This window comes from Delphinapterus leucas, chromosome 21 (assembly GCF_059928025.1).
Source record: "Delphinapterus leucas isolate spDelLeu-1000000601 "Yukka" chromosome 21, BTC_Dleu_Yukka2, whole genome shotgun sequence".
Lineage (NCBI taxonomy): Eukaryota > Metazoa > Chordata > Mammalia > Artiodactyla > Monodontidae > Delphinapterus > Delphinapterus leucas.
Genome location: NC_143149.1, coordinates 11,621,272 through 11,638,644, shown reverse-complemented (window position 1 = coordinate 11,638,644; position 17,373 = coordinate 11,621,272). Strand labels below are relative to the sequence as shown.

The following is a 17,373-nucleotide window of genomic DNA, read 5'->3' as shown; positions in this document are numbered from 1 at the left end:
GGGGAAGCGGCTGACACAGGACTCCTGAGACCCAGTTTGTACAGAGAGGTGGGCCGTGGGTTCACCGAAGACTGATACGGATGAGCCGTGTTTGTGACAACCAGCTCTCCCCGGAGCAGCTGAGGGGAGGGGACAGCACTGGGGCAGAGAAGCGGGAAGGCTGTCCCGTCCTTCCCAGGCCTTCCCCACTGGCCGCCATGCCGGCATCGCGTGCAGAAGCCTGGGAGGCACGCCAGGCAGCAGCTGTGGGAGGGAGGGGCAGTGCTGTGTGTGTCAGGCAGGAGGCCGGAGGGACAGGCGTGATGTGAGGCCGTTGGGGAAGGTCCGGCTCAGCTCGTGTGAGGCTGGGACATTCAGAGGAAAGGGCACGGCAGGATGCTGGGTGGACCCCCAAAGATGTGCCGTCGTCGTGGGGAGGGTGTCACGGCCTGCGGCCTGCGCTCTCCTTCCCTGTCACTCGGGGGCGTTTCCCTTCAGAGGTGATGCTCACCTGTAACTCCCCCCCCCTCCGCCCCTCACAGCTGTTGCAGCTGATCGCAAAGTCCCAGCTGACCTCGCTGAGCGGTGTGGCCCAGAAGAACTACTTCAACGTTCTGGATAAAATCGTTCAAAAAGGTAAGGTGATGACTGATATTTTTAATAATCTAAATCTTAATTAGAAATTCGGTGCAAGGAGACTGGATTTTTCTTTTATTTCCCCCCAGTATTAATGGTGTCAAATAATGTGATGGTGTCAGGGCAAGGGCAAGGGCTCGGGTCGGCTGCTCAGTTCTTGATGTTGTCATTGTTGTTCTTTAAAAGGTGCTTTTGCATACAGAAGAACATATTGTAATGAGAAAGACAATTTTTTTTGTTTTGGGGCCACACTGCGTGGCATGTGGGATCTTAGTTCCCCAATTAGGGATCAGACCCGTGCCCCCTGCAGTGGAAGCACGGCGTCTTAACCGCTGGACCACCAGGGAAGTCCCAGAGAAAGGTAATTAATCCCTGAGTTTTAAAAAGACACTTACTGTTTCATGGGTACTAGTCACAGCTCACCTTAGCTGTATAGTGTTTCTATAATTAGCAAGGTTGTGACTTAGTTCTTAGGCATCAGCTAAGCCTGTCATTTTAATTTAATGTTGGTCCTGATTAGTGGCCAGTAATAAACGGAACTTTGAGTTTATGCATATATATGCCATTTTAAATATCCATTCTCATGATTAAGTATAAAAGAAAACAGAGACTGACAGGTTTAAAGGCAAAACTGTAGACTCAACCAAAAATACACTATCAGACAATACTTTGAAGTTTTAAAATCTCATCCTACTTGTGATATCTCAGAAATGATGCCACTTTGGAGTTGCAGTGAAATTAGATCATAATTTTTTATTGTATTAAATATACATAAAATTTACCATCTTAACCACTCTTAAGTGCACAGCTCAGTGGCATTAAGTACATTCGCATCATTGTGCAACGATGGCCACCATCCTCAGCAGAGCTCACCTTGCAGAGCTGACACTCTGTCCCCATAAACACCAACCAGCACGACCCTCCCCCCACTGCCCAGCCCCTGGCGCCCACCATCTACTTTCTGTCTCTATGAGTTTGACTATTCTAAGGACCTCATATAAGGAGAATCACACAATACTTGTTCATTTGTGGCTGGTTCTTATCATAAGGGCTTCAAGTTTCATCTACGTCGTAGCACGTGTCAGAATTTCCTTCCTGTTTAAGGCTGAGTAATATTCCATTGTGTGTATGTATCACACTCTGTATATCTGTGTTATCTGTTAATGGGCCCTTGGGCTGTGAAAGCAGGTCATTCTTAACAGCGGGGGTTGACTGTATCAGTGCATTGTTTTTGTTTTTGTTTGTTCCAGTTCTCGATGACCACCAAAACCCTCGCCTAATCAAAGATCTTCTCCAAGACCTAAGCTCTACCCTTTGCATTCTAATTAGAGGAGTGGGGAAGTCCGTTCTGGTGGGAAATATCAACATTTGGGTTTGCCGGTTAGAAACTATTCTCAACTGGCAACAGCAGCTACAGAATCTTCAGATGACTGAGGTATGCATTTCTTGGCCTACAAGTGAGTACGCTCTGTTTTTCTGTTACAAACACTGTTGTTACTTCTAAGCACATGTGAAAGACTATTACAGCTTTTCCAAAGGTTTTTTTCCTTTACATTTCATAAATATTAAACTGTTTTAAGATGGATTAAGACCAGAAGACCCTTTAATGGGTTATAGGTGTCATTGGAAAGACAGTGGGGACGGTAATTATTAAAAAGAGCTGATCCTGTGGGTGATGAGGTGGTGAGTTGATTTACCTCTGTAGGAGATTAGGTATTTCAGGCTAAAATAACGTTCAGTGAATTAAGGCTAAATTGTATAGTAGTGACTCTGTCCATCTGCGGTTGCTTCTCTAGGGTTGATGTGTTGTGCGTTGCATGGCGTGTGTACATGTGTTTGTAGTTCAAAAGGAGCACGCAGATCACTCCAGTTCTGATGCTTTTTGTTTATTCTGGTAACTAGTTTCATCAAGAAAAATGTTGACCCCATTGACTAAAGTAAGTGTTTTAGGTTGTGTTTTATTTATCTCTGGTTGCTTTCAGAGGTGGCGTTGGAACACTGTAACTTTGGGCCATTTATTTGCTACCTAAATGTGGGATTTACAAAGAGCAGTGATTCCCTAATTAAGGCCCTGCAGTTACAAGGGATGATCTGACATCCAGTGTCCAGGCGGCCTTGGTGTGAGCGCCGCACAGACCCCACCTCGTTCCCACGGGCAGAGGCTTGTGCTGTGAGGGCCACCTGCCTGAAGACACATGCACCTGGGGCGTGTCTGCTATCCAGGCCTTGATAGACGTGGCCAGGTGCCACTGTCCCCTAGTAGCTGATGCGTGGTGACGCCTCGTCAGCTGGCGAACTCGGGGAGTGTGGGTGTCAGTGGTCGGGATCCCCAGGGAAGGGAATGCTTGTCGCGCAGGTCCAGGCAGGGCCGCTGCTGGGCGTTATCTGGAGAGAAGTGGGGAGGAAGGAGGGGCGGGCGGCCTTCCCGTCGCCTGGGCCTCAGACGTCAGTGTGAGTGCCACGCTCCTGCGCCTTCTCGCTGGAGTAAGTGCGCGGGTCCTCCCAGCAGGTGGACAGCGGCCTGACGCTCAGCGACCTTCCCGTGCACATGCTCAGCAACATCCTGTACAGGTTCTCGGATGGGTGGGACATCGTCACTCTGGGTCAGGTGACCCCGACGCTGTCCGCGCTTAGCGAGGACCGGCGGCTGTGGAAGAAGCTCTGCCAGTACCACTTCGGCGAGAAGCAGGTGAGCATTGGCTCCGGCCCCAGCGGCCAGGCCTGGCCACTTCGGGGAATGGACTAGAATCACTTACGGGAAAGCTTGTTCTTCATGTTGAGAAAGAGCTGTGATTCTAAGCACAGCCCAGAACAGAGAAGCAGAACAAGAGCAGGTTCTTCCTGTCGAGGACGTGCCCCTCGTCTTTCCCGTAACTCGAGGCCCCTCTCCGGGTGGTGTGTCACCTCTGGGATCATGGGTGGCCACCCGCTCCCCGCACCCCTGCCCTCCCAGGACCGGGACTAGCCACGGGGACCAGCGGACTCCTGTGTGTCCCCCTCATCGTTGCCCCCCTCCTCGCCCCCCGCCCCGTGTTGTTTCTGGAGTGAAGCACCGACAGCTGGGCATCCACGACACGCACGGCAGCGTGAAGGGCAGGGGACAGTCTCGGATGAGGCAGGATGCAATCCTGCCCCAGGGGGTCCTTGCCGAGGGGACAGATGTCACGTGTCTCTTCAGACACGGGCTTGGGGGATGTGTGGGGTCACGTGCCCGTCCCCTAGGTGGACACGGCCACTCTGGGGGGCATGGCGGGCAGGGGCGTCCTGGAGGTGAGCAGGTTCAGTCCCTGAAACTGAGAAGTGCGTGCTGGAGGGGGTGAGGCTGGGTGCGGCCAGGCCACGGGGCCGCCATGGTCCCCCTTCTCGGGGCGGGGCGGGGCGCCCCGGAGTGGAGTCTAATATTCCAAGGAACCGAGAAGCTGTTGCTCAAAGTCGCCGCCCCATCGGGCAGTCCCCGACTGCTCCACGCCCCCATCCCCACCTGTTACTCTGAGTGTTTGGTCACAGCCTCACGGGGGGGCGTGAGGGGCTTCCTCCTCCCATCCCTGATGCCCGAGGCGCTGAGCATCTTTTCATGTGCTTGTTGCCCATTTGTATGTCTTTTCAAGTCCTTTGCCCATTTTGTATTTGGATTGTCTTTCTGTTACTGAGTTGTGTTCTTTTTGTGTTCTAGTTACAAGTCCCTGGCAGATACATGATGTAGTAACTTACTTTTAGCTTAATAGTATGTCGTGGACATCATTCCAGATCGGAACCTTTAAGTCTCTTTAACAGCTGCATGGTATTCCAGTGTATAGGCTGAATTATATTTGAAATTTAATTTCTAATAATTGAATGTTTCATGCAGTATACTGCTTTTAAAAAATTGTTATGCTATGAAAACCATCTGATTCTGAACAGAATTTTGTCTGTCTAGTTTTGTAGACACTTGATCCTTTCAGAAAAAGGTCATATCGAATGGAAGTTGATGTATTTTGCACTTCAGAAACATTACCCCACTAAGGAACAGTACGGAGACACACTGCACTTTTGTCGGCACTGCAGCATCCTCTTTTGGAAGGTAAAAATTTCAGATGTAGTCTTGGAGTTTGAGGATTAAAATTTGGAGAAACAAACTATTCACCTAACGGTAATGGTAAAAAAAAAAAAAAAAAAAAAAGGCAAGTTGTATTTATGATAAGATAATGATGTATCACCAAGGACTGGGGCAGGGGAACAGGTTCACAAACATAGAACAACTTGCGGCTGGACCTGAACGTCGGGCCACCCACCCCGTCCCCTTGCACTGTGGTAGCAGGTGGGGGGGGGGGCTGTCCCCGAGGGCGGTGAGCACGCTGGCTGGCGCCTCGGCCCGAGTCCTGGCGGGGCTGCTTTCTGCTGTTGTCGAGGCTCAGGATCCCCCACCCTCTTCTGGAAGCCGAGGGGGCCCCTCAGCTGCCCTCCACACTCGGCCTCAGCCTCCACTGTCGGGACCCCCGAAGACGGCACCTCCAGGGGGCTTCTCCTCACAGCCCTGTGCCTGGAGCAGAGGCGAGGCCCACGAAGGTGCCCAGGCTTCTCATGTGTTTGAGCCACACTTAGCAAGTCTGGTCCTTGGTGGAGACTGAGCCACGTCCGCAGTTGTCTGGGCCCATCCCCTCCCTCTCTGGCTCCCTTCCTCTCCTGTCCAGACTCTGATAAAAACAAGTTTCCAGGGCGGGGGAGTGGGGTGCTTCCATGCACCTCCTCTCAGTGAAATCATTTCCATAGTTTGCCTTGAGTTTGAATTTGCTTGTTAACGTGGTGAAATTTCACTAGGGAGAAAAGTGGCGAAACTGGCAGGCGGTCTGCGCCTGCCCCTCCGTGTCCTCGGGTGTGGCTGTAAGGCCGCAGGCCTTCCGCCTGGTCAGCGCCTTGGCTGTTTGTGTATTTCTTTTGCTCTTCATTTATCTGTAATTTGTTGCATGGATTACATGGCAGACTCTAAACTGTTGGAAGAGAAATGACTACTTTAAATTGTTTTCGTTTCAGATTATATCCGTGGTAATGTGGCTCTTTTTTAACTGTAACCCGTGGTTGTGGGGTGAGAGTCCCTGTGTCAACAGAGCTTTACCTCCTGGGCTGCAGGCGAGCAGGTCCTGCTGTCCCCACTCATGACCAACAGGAGGTCACGTCATTGGTAATTGGTTGTTTTGTATTCTAGTGTGGCTTTTCCCACACAATTAAAAAGAAGAAATGTGTTACATGGCTGCAGTGGCTGTTCTGTGGAACCTTGTTCCTCTGGGGCAGGGGCACCTCGCGCTCATTCTCGCTGGTGTGCCGGCTGCGTTGCGCGGGGACGCAGGCGAATCAGTCAGCGGGATTACAGTACATGGAGCGGAGCCCTTATTGTGCGCCCTTGGTCCCAATCACAGGGATAGAAACGCATACCCGGGCAGGTGCCCGTGGAAAACACGTGAGGAGGCATCTTCACGGCTGAGTCAGAGCAGATGAGACCGTCTGGTTGCTGCTCTGAACTGATGCTCCTCCCCGGGGTTTTCTGTGCTCCTGAGCAGATCACTTTATTCCAGAGAGAGGCTGGGAGCAGTGGTGTCTCTTCCTGGGGCGGATGTGGTGGGCGTTCCTCGAAGAACGCCGTTGCAGAGTGTGGAGAGAGTGGGAGCCCTGTCTCCGAAGTCGTGAACAGAGACGCACCCTCCTTAGTCTCCCTGCTGTTGGTGTTCTTAAGAATGTGATGCTGAGGCATCGAGAAGCACGGAAGTTCTGGATTTTTTAAAATTGAGATGTGATTTTTTAGGTTTCCAGAAGAATTGGCCTATGGATTCTTTTGTTTATGAAAATTCAGAACAAGTGTCTCCTGCTGGTCTTTTGGCTCTGAAATGTTCAGTCTTGCCTTGAAAGCTGAGCACTTCGATGTCCATGCAGCCTCAGGCCTCAGGGCCTGGTTCGGTCCACCCGTGGGGTCACACTGTAGCTTTTTCTCCTAGAGGCCATTCCAACTTTATTCTGAATCTGTGGGTGGAAATTAAAAAAAAAAAAAAAAGATGAGTCTCTGGAATTTCTGGTGGAAACTGCTTGCAGTGTCAGCTCCCGAGGAAGGCCCCCTGCGTTGCCTCAGCTGACCGCACTTTCCCCCCCCCCCCGGCTCATCCCACACCATCCCATGGCCTCACCCTAGTTCCCAGCCTCGTGAAGCCTCCTGTCGGGGCAGACCTGCCGCGTGGAGCCGTGAAGGTTAAGCAGTGCCCTGCCCTGCGCGGGGCTGGTGCTCAGAAGTGGCCTCTGCGCTTTGACTCACCTTCGCCAGCACTTCCTGTTGATGGGGAGACAGCAGCGTGACACCATCGGATGCCGCCGGGTGCTGGTGGGGACCCGCCATGGTCCGGCTCCCGCACGCTGCCAGACTCGTCCTCTTCCGCCCACGTGGGCCTGGGCTCTGACCTCTCAGCTGCCCCAGCCGTCCTGTCTGTTCTGGCTTCACTCTCTGGAGTCTGGGGGTTAGTTTTCTACCTGCCGTTGTGGTAACTCCTCCAAAGTGAAAGAAGGGGAAATACTGGGCTTAAGAACTGTGCACCACGGTCTTGGAGTCACTGAGCCGAGTCACTCAGGCGAGCGCAGGTGCCGGCTCGGGGTCTGTCTGGCTTCCGTGGGCCGGCCCTCCCGGCTTGCTGAGTAGTGACGCGAGACCGCCGTGTTCCTTCCGCCTGACCGTCCTCCAGCTGAGTTTCTCGACTTCATTGAACTTCGGCCAACACTGGGGGTTGGGTGAGTTGGAAGCCGGACAGAATGAGTCCAGTTAAAGGCTGGGAATCAGGACCCCGTGTCCTTTTTTGTCTCGGCGTGTCCACTGCAGGTCCACACCGTGGGTCTGTGGCCGGAGCAGGGAGGCTGCTGGCCCCAGCCCGCGCTGATGGCCAGCTCCCATCTCCAGCGAGGGTGGGGAAGCCGGGCCAGGTGCCCGGGCCGGCGAGAGGCGAGAGCGGCAGGTTGGTGCTGACCTCGAGCTGAAAACCGTGGATGCGCAGGGGTCCGCGCGGGATCCAGGCTCTGGGGTGCCTGGGCTTGCGTGGAGTCTGGTTCGTGCTCTGCATTCCAAGGAGTTGACTCTCAGACAGCAAAGAGGGAATGAGGGAGCTTCCGAGAAACCTGCCATAAATATTTGCAGTGTAAACCGTATGTGTCAGTGTCGCTCTGTGCACTTCCAGTGAACAGTTCCGACGGTTATTTAGCTCCGCAGCCTCATCAGGTGTCAGTCCGAGACTCGAGGAAGTGGAAACTGGCAGTGTCCCAGGTGGCCCTCCAGGTGCTGGACGCTGCCTCGGATTCAGCTGCCCGATGATTTTAGCCATTTTCGTAAATAATACACATCCAGCCTAAATGCTAAGTACAGTCTGGCTCTTCCTAATAACCCTGTTTTCCCTTTTTTCCTTCCTTCTCTGCACTCCTTCCTGACCCTTTCTCCGCCGTCTCCAAGGACTGCCGCCTTGCTTTATTACTCGAGGTACCTCCTGCTCTGCCCGCGTCTGCGCGCGTCCCCAGGAGGCTGGTGCCCCTCAGGCCGCACCCTTTGCTGATGTGCGACTGGCCTGCTTGCTTCACCACGACCGGGGGTCCCATGAGCTGCCCTGTAGACCAGAGGGAGGGTGTAGACTTGGCCGCCGGGTCCCCGGCCTTACTGGCCCCCAGTCCTGAGGCTGCTCTGTCTCCTGACCTGAGCCCCGTTTCTGCTGCGGGACGCAGTGCTGGGCCCTCTGGTGAGTGGGGTGGGCGGTGCCGAGAGCAGGTCCCGGGGTGGACCCTGACCCACGGCGGGAGGGGAGGAGCGCGGCCAGGACGGGGGCGCAGAGCCCAGGGCTCCCTCTGGGGCCCTAACTCAGGGCGGCCCGTCTCCCCATCCACTGGAGCAGGAATTCCTTCGGGAAGTCTCTCCCCTGGGGAGCCGTGTGGCTGCCTTCATTTTCGTAGTTCTCATCGCTTGCTGTCCACGCACCTTTGTGGTGGGGTCCGGGGCGTGTTTAAACAAGCAGCTGGCGACTTCTGAGCTGCGTTCCCTCCAGAAACACGCCCCGTGTGGTAACGACCCACTCCTCCCGCAGGACTCGGGCCACCCCTGCACGGCTGCTGACCCCGACAGCTGCTTCACGCCCGTGTCCCCGCAGCACTTCATCGACCTCTTCAAGTTCTAAGGGCCCAACCGCGCCGTGGCCTGGGCAGCGTGGTAGGACGCGTCCTCCGTGACCGAGCCGTGACCTGGTGCCCAGGCTGGAGGGCGTGGAGGGACGTGGAAAAGTGCCCTGGCACCTGCGGGCGGGAGCATCTGTTGTTTCCACCCATGAAGTGGGGCCAGGGAGCCCAAGGAAAATCATTTCTACTTCCTTCTTTAAAAAATGCTTTTCTTCTAAGCGCATTAAAATGTGCAACTTTGCATGTTTGTGAATGTGGTTCAGAAAGAGTCTGTATTTTCAGCACCGCATCCTGTGCTGAACTGACACTAACAGCCAAGCACACGCTTCTTAATTGTCAAATGATAGTTTCCTGATTTTGTAGTGATCGGGGGCGGGGATAGATCGTTGGTCCTTGTAAGGACATTGTGCAGAATATTTATTTTTCTTGAGATGTATTTTAACTGTATTGGTCGTGTCCATATGAATCCTCTTGGGTACAGAAGGAACCCAGGGAAGTATGTGCATGTCTTCTGGGTGCTCAGCGTTGGGTTGTGAATTGTGCAGACATCCGAGACCCACAAAGGCGTGAGTCTGGGGCTGTGATCCTGGGCTCATGGCCCGATGCTGGCAGGCAGGGGCCCTGACCTGGGGGCCAGCCCAGCGTGACCTGCACTGTAGTGCTCTGAATCCCCGTTTGCAGGCAAAGTAATAAATCATGTTTATCTACCGATTTTAACTTCATCAGTTTTGCATCTTACGGAAGGAAGTAGTATCAATGATTTTGATATCATCTATTGAAACCTTTCAAAGATTGTTTTATTTTAAAAATATTGCATGTACGTTTTAGAAAATTTTGAAAATAAAGGTTTATAAAAGAATAAAACTTGCATATGACCCTGCCACCCAGAGATAGCTGTGCTTACCAGAAGGAATGCAGGAATGGCCCCGGCAGGTGTAGGGGAGACTGAACAGGGTCAAGGACCCAAGCAAAGTCATTTCTACTTCCTTCTTAGCACATGGAAATTTGCTGTTTTGCATATTTGTAAATAAAGAGTGTATTTTCACTACATTGTGCCGAACTGACACAGCCAAGACTATGCTTAATTGTCAAATGAGAGTTTCCCTCTGTGTGTATTGGGTGAAAGCTTTTCGTAAAACCGTAAACATCATATATACTGTTTTCATTTTATAACCAGCCTTTTTTTCAAAAGTGTTTGTGAAAATATGGTTTTTACTGGCGACCTGGTACCACACAGCTGGAACAGATCACTTTGTGATCAGCATCACCACATGTGCACCTTTGTGCCTCTGATGATCTTACGATAAACGAGAAGCAGAACCAGGGAAACGAGTCAGTTGTTTGTAAGGATGTTTCCAGAGCACTGGCGAGGATGGAAGGCGGCATCTTTCTCCCCCGAAGATGGACGTGAAGAGGCTGTGAGGTAGGACATGTCTTCTGAAAGCTTATTGGCGAGTTGTTTCTGTATTTTTTTTAATATATAAATTTATTTATTTTTGGCTGAGCTGGGTCTTTGTTGTTGTGTGCGGGCTTTCTCTAGTTGAGGCGAGCGGGGGCTACTCTTCGTTGCGGTGCACGTGCTTCTCATTCTGGTGGCTTCTCTTGTTGCAGAGCACGGGCTCTAGGCACATAGGCTTCAGTGTTTGCAGCACGCAGGCTCCGTAGTTGTGGCACGTGGGCTTAGCTGCTCTGCGGAATGTGGGATCTTCCCCAACCAGAGCTCGAACCCGTGCCCCCTGCGTTGGCAGGTGGGTTCTTAACCACTGCACCACTAGGGAAGCCCTGTATTTTGTTTTGCTTTGGCAAATTACCTAATTGTGTTCTTTGCCTGTTTTACTTTTTGGGTGTTAGTCTTTTTTGTATAAGTTTCTTCTTAGGAGGACGTTAACCTCTTGAAGTGAGTTTTTTCCCCAGATAACATTAAAAGTCTTGGGAGAAGAGTCCAGCTGTTCCCCCTATGAATTAGCCCGTTTCCAGAGGCAGCAGATGTGCTTGGACCCAAAACCGCACACAGGCATTGGCAAAACCTATTAGCAGATGTGCCTGAGGCCCGCAGCACTGGGAGGGGGCGTGAGCAGGATACATTTGGGGGCAGGCAGAGAGTTCCAGGCACACAGTTCCTGGGTCCTGATCACTCATTTACGGAAGATCAGATGACGTGAACAGGAAGAGAGGGATCGTCCTGAGCTGCAGGTTCATGTGTCATTTCTGAGTGTGGTTCCATCAGAGGGCTCACCAGACTCGGGCTGCACGGTGTCACTCCCCACGATGCGTCATCTGCACGCCCTCTACCCTCTCAGCACGGCCAGGAGTGGGCCCAGAGCTGCCCCTGCGGGAACTGCCACCCTCAGGAAGTGGCATCTGGAAGTCTGTGGCGTCTTCCTTTGCCTTGAGGTACATTTTCTCCCCCGGGTTGTGACTCATGGGCCAGGAGGAGCCACATTAGGTTCTGCAGCAGGTCCCGGTGCTAGTCTGGGAGTTTCATGGCATCTGTTGTGCGTTTGCTCAGGGCTGTCCATGGAGAACCATGTCTCCTTTAGGGACCGTATTGAAGGATTTGATGTTATTTCTGCTGTAAATGCTGCTTTTAGAATCATATAGATTCTAACAAACATACAGAATCAAACAAAATGCTCATGTAAGGTGTTTGTATACTGATTTTGTATCCTGTAACTTTGCTGAAATCACTAATTAAACCTAGCAGTAATTTTTGTAGATTCCTTAGGACGTGGATATACATCGTGTCCTCTGCAAATAGAGGTGGCTTTTCACCTTTCCTTCTTTCTTCCCTCCCTCCTCTCCTTCCCAGCTTTCCGGCCAGACCCCCATGCACGTGGATGGCAGTGCACACACATCCTAGCATGTTCCTGGGAGGCTCCCTGCCCTTCGCCTGTGGGTGTGGTGCATGCTGGGCATCTCTGTGGACGCCTGTATCAGGGTGAGGTGCTCCCATCCAGCCTCGCTTTGTTGACGTGTTTTGTTTTTTTTTTAACCATGAAAGGATGTTAGATTTTGTCGAGTGCTCTTTCTACGTCTACAGAGGTGGTCGTGTGTTGACTTTTGTATGTTGAACCAACCTTGCATTTTCAGGCCCACGTCCCATGTGGTTTCCATACACAGTTGGTGAGTTTAGTTTGCTGGTTTTACTGAGCATTTTCACAAGAGAGATTAGCTGTGCTTTTCTGGTGAGTCTTTGTCTGGTTTTGGTATCAGGGTGAAAACAGCTTCCTAGAAGGAGCTTGCCTTGGGAGCGTTCCCTCCCATTTTCTGGGAAGGGTTTGTGAAGAATTGGTGTGTGTCCTCCTTTAAGCATTAGGATAATTCCTTGGAAACTGAAGTTACTGAGGAGAAGCGTCTGTTTTCAGTTTAGTGACATCCTCCCTTTTGGAAAATCCTTTGCCTTTAACGGGATAGGGTAGTTTTGTCTTAGCTGAGACGCATCTTGGTTAGAGCTCATTTTCTTCATCATGGGCCCTAACCTAGCAATAAACGGGCTGTAAACTTCATCTGCTGCTTTCCTCCATAGTTACAGAAGGAAGTGTGCTGAAAACCATAGATGAAAAGGCAGAAGCTGTCTTGGCTTATGACATTTCTTTCTTTCATTAACGGTGTGAGAAAATGCATATGCTTCACTCCTCTCCCTTTCCTGTATTCCCCACCAAACGCAGCATCACCCCCACCCGGTGAGATACCCAAGGATCTGCAAACCTGGGAGGGAAAACCCTGAGGGACCCAGTGATTTCCTGCTGCCGACACCTGCTCGGCTGAAAGGCCCGACATCCACTTGCTTCTCAGCTCGCACTCCCCTGCTCCTATCTGGGTGTGGTCGCGTCTTCTGACCTCACTCCAGACGAGCTCTGCTTTCTGTCCCTTTTTGCAGAGGAAGCAGACCCTCACTTTTGGAGAACAGTGTCCCCTGGGTGTCCCCCAGAATCCCAGCAGGGACGTGCCACGTGCACCTTCCCGACCCCTGCTATGGCTGGTGTGGCCTGCTCCTTCCCACCGCACAGGTGTGACTGCAGTGCCCCCTCGCCAGCACCTTCTGGGTGTCATCGGCACATGCATCTCTCAGGCGTATTCCTGGGGGTCCTGCTGCCCTCCCCGCCCCCAGCACCGACTCAGGCCCACATGGAGAACAGAGGTGCTCAGAGCACAGCCACCTGAGGACGCGAGAGGGCTTTTCACGTGCGTCTCGCTCAGGATGGCGAGATTCTTCACACACAGTGTTTGTTCTTCTGTGTCAGACAGGAGAGACACCTCAACTATGTTGTTTTTATTTGGATAAAATTTTCACTTTTCTTTGACAGTCATTTGAGAAATTTGCACAGACAAATGCAAGTAGCTTTTTACTATTTAATCTACATAGAAAATTCAAATGTCATTAAAAATTTTTAATTGCAGTAAAATACACATAAAATTTGCCATCTTAACCGTTTTTCAGTGTACAGTCCAGTGGCATTAGGTACATTCACGTTGTTGTGCAAACACCACCACCGTCACCTGCAGAACACTTTTTATCTCTGCAAACAGAAATTGTCCCCATTAAACACTGATTCCCCTTCCCCATCCACCAGCCCCTGGCCCCCACCATCTACTTTGTCTCTGTGGATCTGACTGCTGTAGACACACCATGTAACTGGAATCATAAAGTAGTTGTCTTTTCACCCGTGCTGTAGCATCGCTCAGGACTTCCTTCACTTGTGAGCTGAATAGTGTTCCATTGTGTGGTTGGACCACATTCTGTTTGTCTGTTGATGGGCACTTGGGTTGCTTCCACCTTTGGGCTGCTGTCAACATGGTGTACACATCTCTCTTCTAGATAAAGGTTTCATTTCCTTTTGAATGTATACCCAGAAGTGGAACTGCTGGATCATGTGCTAATTATGTAGTTAATATTTTGAGGAACCACCATACTATTTTCCATGGTGGGAGTGTAAAATGGTGCAGCCTCTAACAGTGCCCAGGGGCTCCAATTTCTCTACATCCTCACCAACACTTGTTATCTTGTGGGGTTGGGCTTTTTTTGTTTGTTTTTTATAGTAGTTGTCCACATGGTTGGGAGGTGATATCTCTTTATGGCTTTGATTTTCATTTCCCTGATGAGAAGTGATGTTGAGCATCTTCTCCTGTGCTTGTTGGCTGTTTATGTGTCTTTCTTGGGGAAATGTCTATTCAGGTCCTTTGCCCTCTTTTTAATTGAGTTGTATGTGGCTTTGTTGTTGAATATAGAAAGAACTACTACAACTCTGGACACTAAGTCCTTATCAGCTAGACAACTTGAAAATGTTCTCTCCGATTCCCTAGGTTGCCTTTTCACTCTGTTGATTGTGTCCTTGGATGCACAGAGGTTTTTAATTTTGATGTCCAATTTCTCTATTCTTTTTTTTGGTGCCTGCACATTTTGTGTCATATCCAGGATTTCGTTGCCAAATCCAATGTCATGAAGCTTTCTCCCTATGTTTTCTTCTAAGAGTTTTATAGTTTTAATTTTTGCACGTGGCATAATAAGGTAAGGATCCAACTTCATTCATTTGCATGTGGATATGTGGTTTTCCCAGCAATGTGTGTTGACTGTCCTTTCCCTACTGAATGGTTTTGGCACCCTTGTTGAAAATCATTTGACCAAATATGCCATTATGACTTGGGTGGGGATTGTATTGACTCTATAGATTGCTTTGGGTGGAAGTTTTCCAATCCATGAACATGGGATGTCGTCCATTTATTTGTGTCTTTTTCTTTCAGCCTTTTTCACTCAGTTCATTCCTAAGTGTTTTATTCTTTTTGTTGCCATTAAAAATGGAATTTTCTTAATTTCCTCTTTGGATTTTTCATTGTTATTGTACAGAAATGCAACTGATGTTTGTATGTTGATTTTTTGTTGTTGTCTTTAGGATTTTCTACATGTAAGATCATGCCACCTGCAAACAGAAAATTTTAATACTTCCTTTCCAATTTGGATGCTTTATTTCTTTTTCTTGCCCAGATGGCTCTGTCTGGTGCAGACTTCCAATCTGTGTGGAACAGAAGTAGTGAGAGTGGGCATTTTGTCTTGTTCCTGATCTTAGAGGAAAAGCTTTCAGTCTTTCAGCATTGAGAGGATGTCAGCTGGGACTTTTTATATGGCTGTATATATAATGTTGGGGCAGTTTCCTTCTATTCAGAATTAGTTGAGTATTTCCATCGTGAAAGGGTGTTGAATTTTGTCAGCTGCTTTTTCTGCATCAATTGAAATGATCATGTTTTTCCTTTGTTCTGTGTATAATAACGTGTATTAAATTGATTGATCTAATGGTGGATATTGTCTCTTCTTGAAGCGGGGTATTGGGGTCTCCTACTATAATACAGAGCTGGCTCTTCTTTCCTCGGTGTTTGCTTCATATGTTTAGAAGCTCTAATGTTTGTTCATGTATGTTTATGATTATTACATCTTCTTGGTAAATTCTCAACTTTTAAATTTAAACAACATGAAGATGATGAAATTACAGGATTATGGGATTTACTTTAACATAATTAATTCTCTTGGTTGAGGCTAGGGGGTGACTAAAGATAAAACAAGATTGGCCAGGAGCTGAAAACTGTAGAGGGGAAGGATGTGTACATGAAGGAGTTTTCACCAGGGTTCAGCAGATTTTCTGTGAGGAGGCAGGTGTTAAGTATTTTTGGCTTTTCAGGGCCCACATTCTCTCTTGCAGCCATAGACAATCTATACCCTTAACTCAGACTTGGACTGCGTGGGGGGGGACATTGATAGCAAGTGTTCCAATTAAACTCTGTGGGATTTCATGTGTCACAGTATATTATTCTTTTAAGTTGTTCTACCATTTGAAAATGTAAACATTCTTAACTTGTATGCCATATAAGTAAGTACAGGGGGACGGCCACATTTGTCCACTAGGCTGTAGTGTGCCAACCCATGATTTATATAATTTTGTTTCTTCTTTTGGATATGTTTGCTATTTTCCATTTAAAAACTGAGGTGTTACTTTTTCAACATTCGTCGCCCTGTTTTTTTATCACAAAAGTAATGTATATTCACTGTAAAAAGTTTTGTTAAAAAGCCAATATACAAAAAAAAAGAAAATGCTACCCATAATTCTACTTCAAGGTAATTACTTAAATTTTGATATCTTTCCAGTATTTTATCTCACATTGCCTTTTGAAGACCTGTAAGCACCCCAAATTATAAAGTGAGAGAAACAGCGAAGTACTAGAATAGAGCTGCGTATCTCCTGGGGGAGAGCAATGCCCTCATCTGGGTCCTGCTCACTGGTTCCCAAGGGAAACTGGTCTTCCAGGTGCTTCTGCATGTTGAGCTTTGGAGATTTCTTACAGAACAAAAATTCTTGGCATCCTCCTGCTAGCTTACTGAGCCAGTTCTAAGTTTCTAGGGAGAAGAGAATTTTGAAACCCTAGCCTCTAAAGAAAAAATACTTCTCAAAAAGAAAACGCAAAGCAAATGGTATTTTTCCCATCACCACCCCCTTCCAGATTTATTCAACTCTCCTGAAAGCTAAAATTCTACCCTGCCTTTATCACTAAATTCTGCAATTCTGAAAAGTCATGCTGAGACATTAACTTCTAATTACATAAACTTGTCCACCACTTCACTGAGGCCAAAGACCCTGGAGGGAGACTGGCGACCAGCAGACAGATGACAGAGGCCTGGGACAGAATCAGAAACTTGGCCGATACCCAGAGAAAGGACTCTTGAGTATCAGAACCCAGCACAAAGCGGTGGACTTGTACAGAAGCAAGTCCCCAGACACACATTCCTGCAGGCGGAGAGAGGCAACTGCAGGCAGGTGAGGAGGGAGGGAACTTGTCATCACCATGCCCACATTTCACACCTACCTTAGTATCGGCTGAGCCCCTGCAGCAGGCCAGGCACAATCCATACACCATGTCGTGGTCTTGAGGACAAAGTTAAAAGCAGCTAAAAAGACATTTTCCAGACAATTGGGAAAACCTGACTGTATCTATGGGTATTGGATGATGTTAGGGAATGGTTAATTTTGTGAGGTGTGCTATTGACGTAGTAGTTAGTTATGCTGGGGGAATAGCTTCGTTTTTAGAAATGCATGCTGTACGCATTCAGGAGTGAAACGTCATGATGTCTGTAATTTACTTATATATATATCTCGGCCTTGAAATCGTTTATCAGGTAAACACACATGTGAAGCAAATATGACACGTTCAGCAACTGTGGAATCTCAGTGGCTGAGTTGCCCACTGCACTGTTTTTACCTTTGCATAGATTTTTTCCATAATACAGTTTTTAAAAACTGAAATGCTTGTCACTTCCAAATTGAAATGTGCCGGGTTAATTATGAAAAATAACCACCACTTAGAGGTTTAGGTGTAATCTGGCCTCCCTTGCACATGCCTGCTGCTACCAGGCTCAGGAGTGGCACACGCTGTACAGAAAAAGCACAACTCTTAACACTCCCACACACACTGAGACCCGGGGGCCCCCAATTCCTCAGGACCCACAGAGTGACCGAGGTGTGGGGACTCTTGTTCACAGCCGAGCGTGGCCTTTCCTGTTGTTAAAAGGAGAATGACTGTTTCACTGGGGATGGGTCTTCTCTTGGATGA

The 17,373-nt window shown here is 49.2% G+C and overlaps 1 protein-coding gene across 8 annotated transcripts in view; it reads left to right on the top strand.

The window, feature by feature from the left end:
- Positions 1-17,060, top strand: part of FBXO25 (F-box protein 25) — a 57,586-nt gene extending 40,526 nt beyond the window's left edge. For 2 of the 8 annotated variants that reach the window (XM_022570891.3, XM_022570893.3), the window contains 5 exons: positions 522-615; positions 1,866-2,050; positions 3,122-3,304; positions 4,532-4,675; positions 8,069-17,060. In XM_022570891.3, coding sequence (XP_022426599.2) covers positions 522-615; positions 1,866-2,050; positions 3,122-3,304; positions 4,532-4,675; positions 8,069-8,635 — 1,173 coding nt within the window. In that variant the 3' untranslated portion in view covers positions 8,636-17,060. Of the gene's footprint in view, positions 1-521; positions 616-1,865; positions 2,051-2,517; positions 2,553-3,121; positions 3,305-4,531; positions 4,676-5,625; positions 5,840-8,068 lie in introns of those variants that run through there. The other 6 variants (XM_022570895.2, XM_022570892.3, XM_022570898.2 and 3 more) reach the window with 6 other exon arrangements.
- The last annotated feature ends 313 nt before the right edge of the window (positions 17,061-17,373 follow it).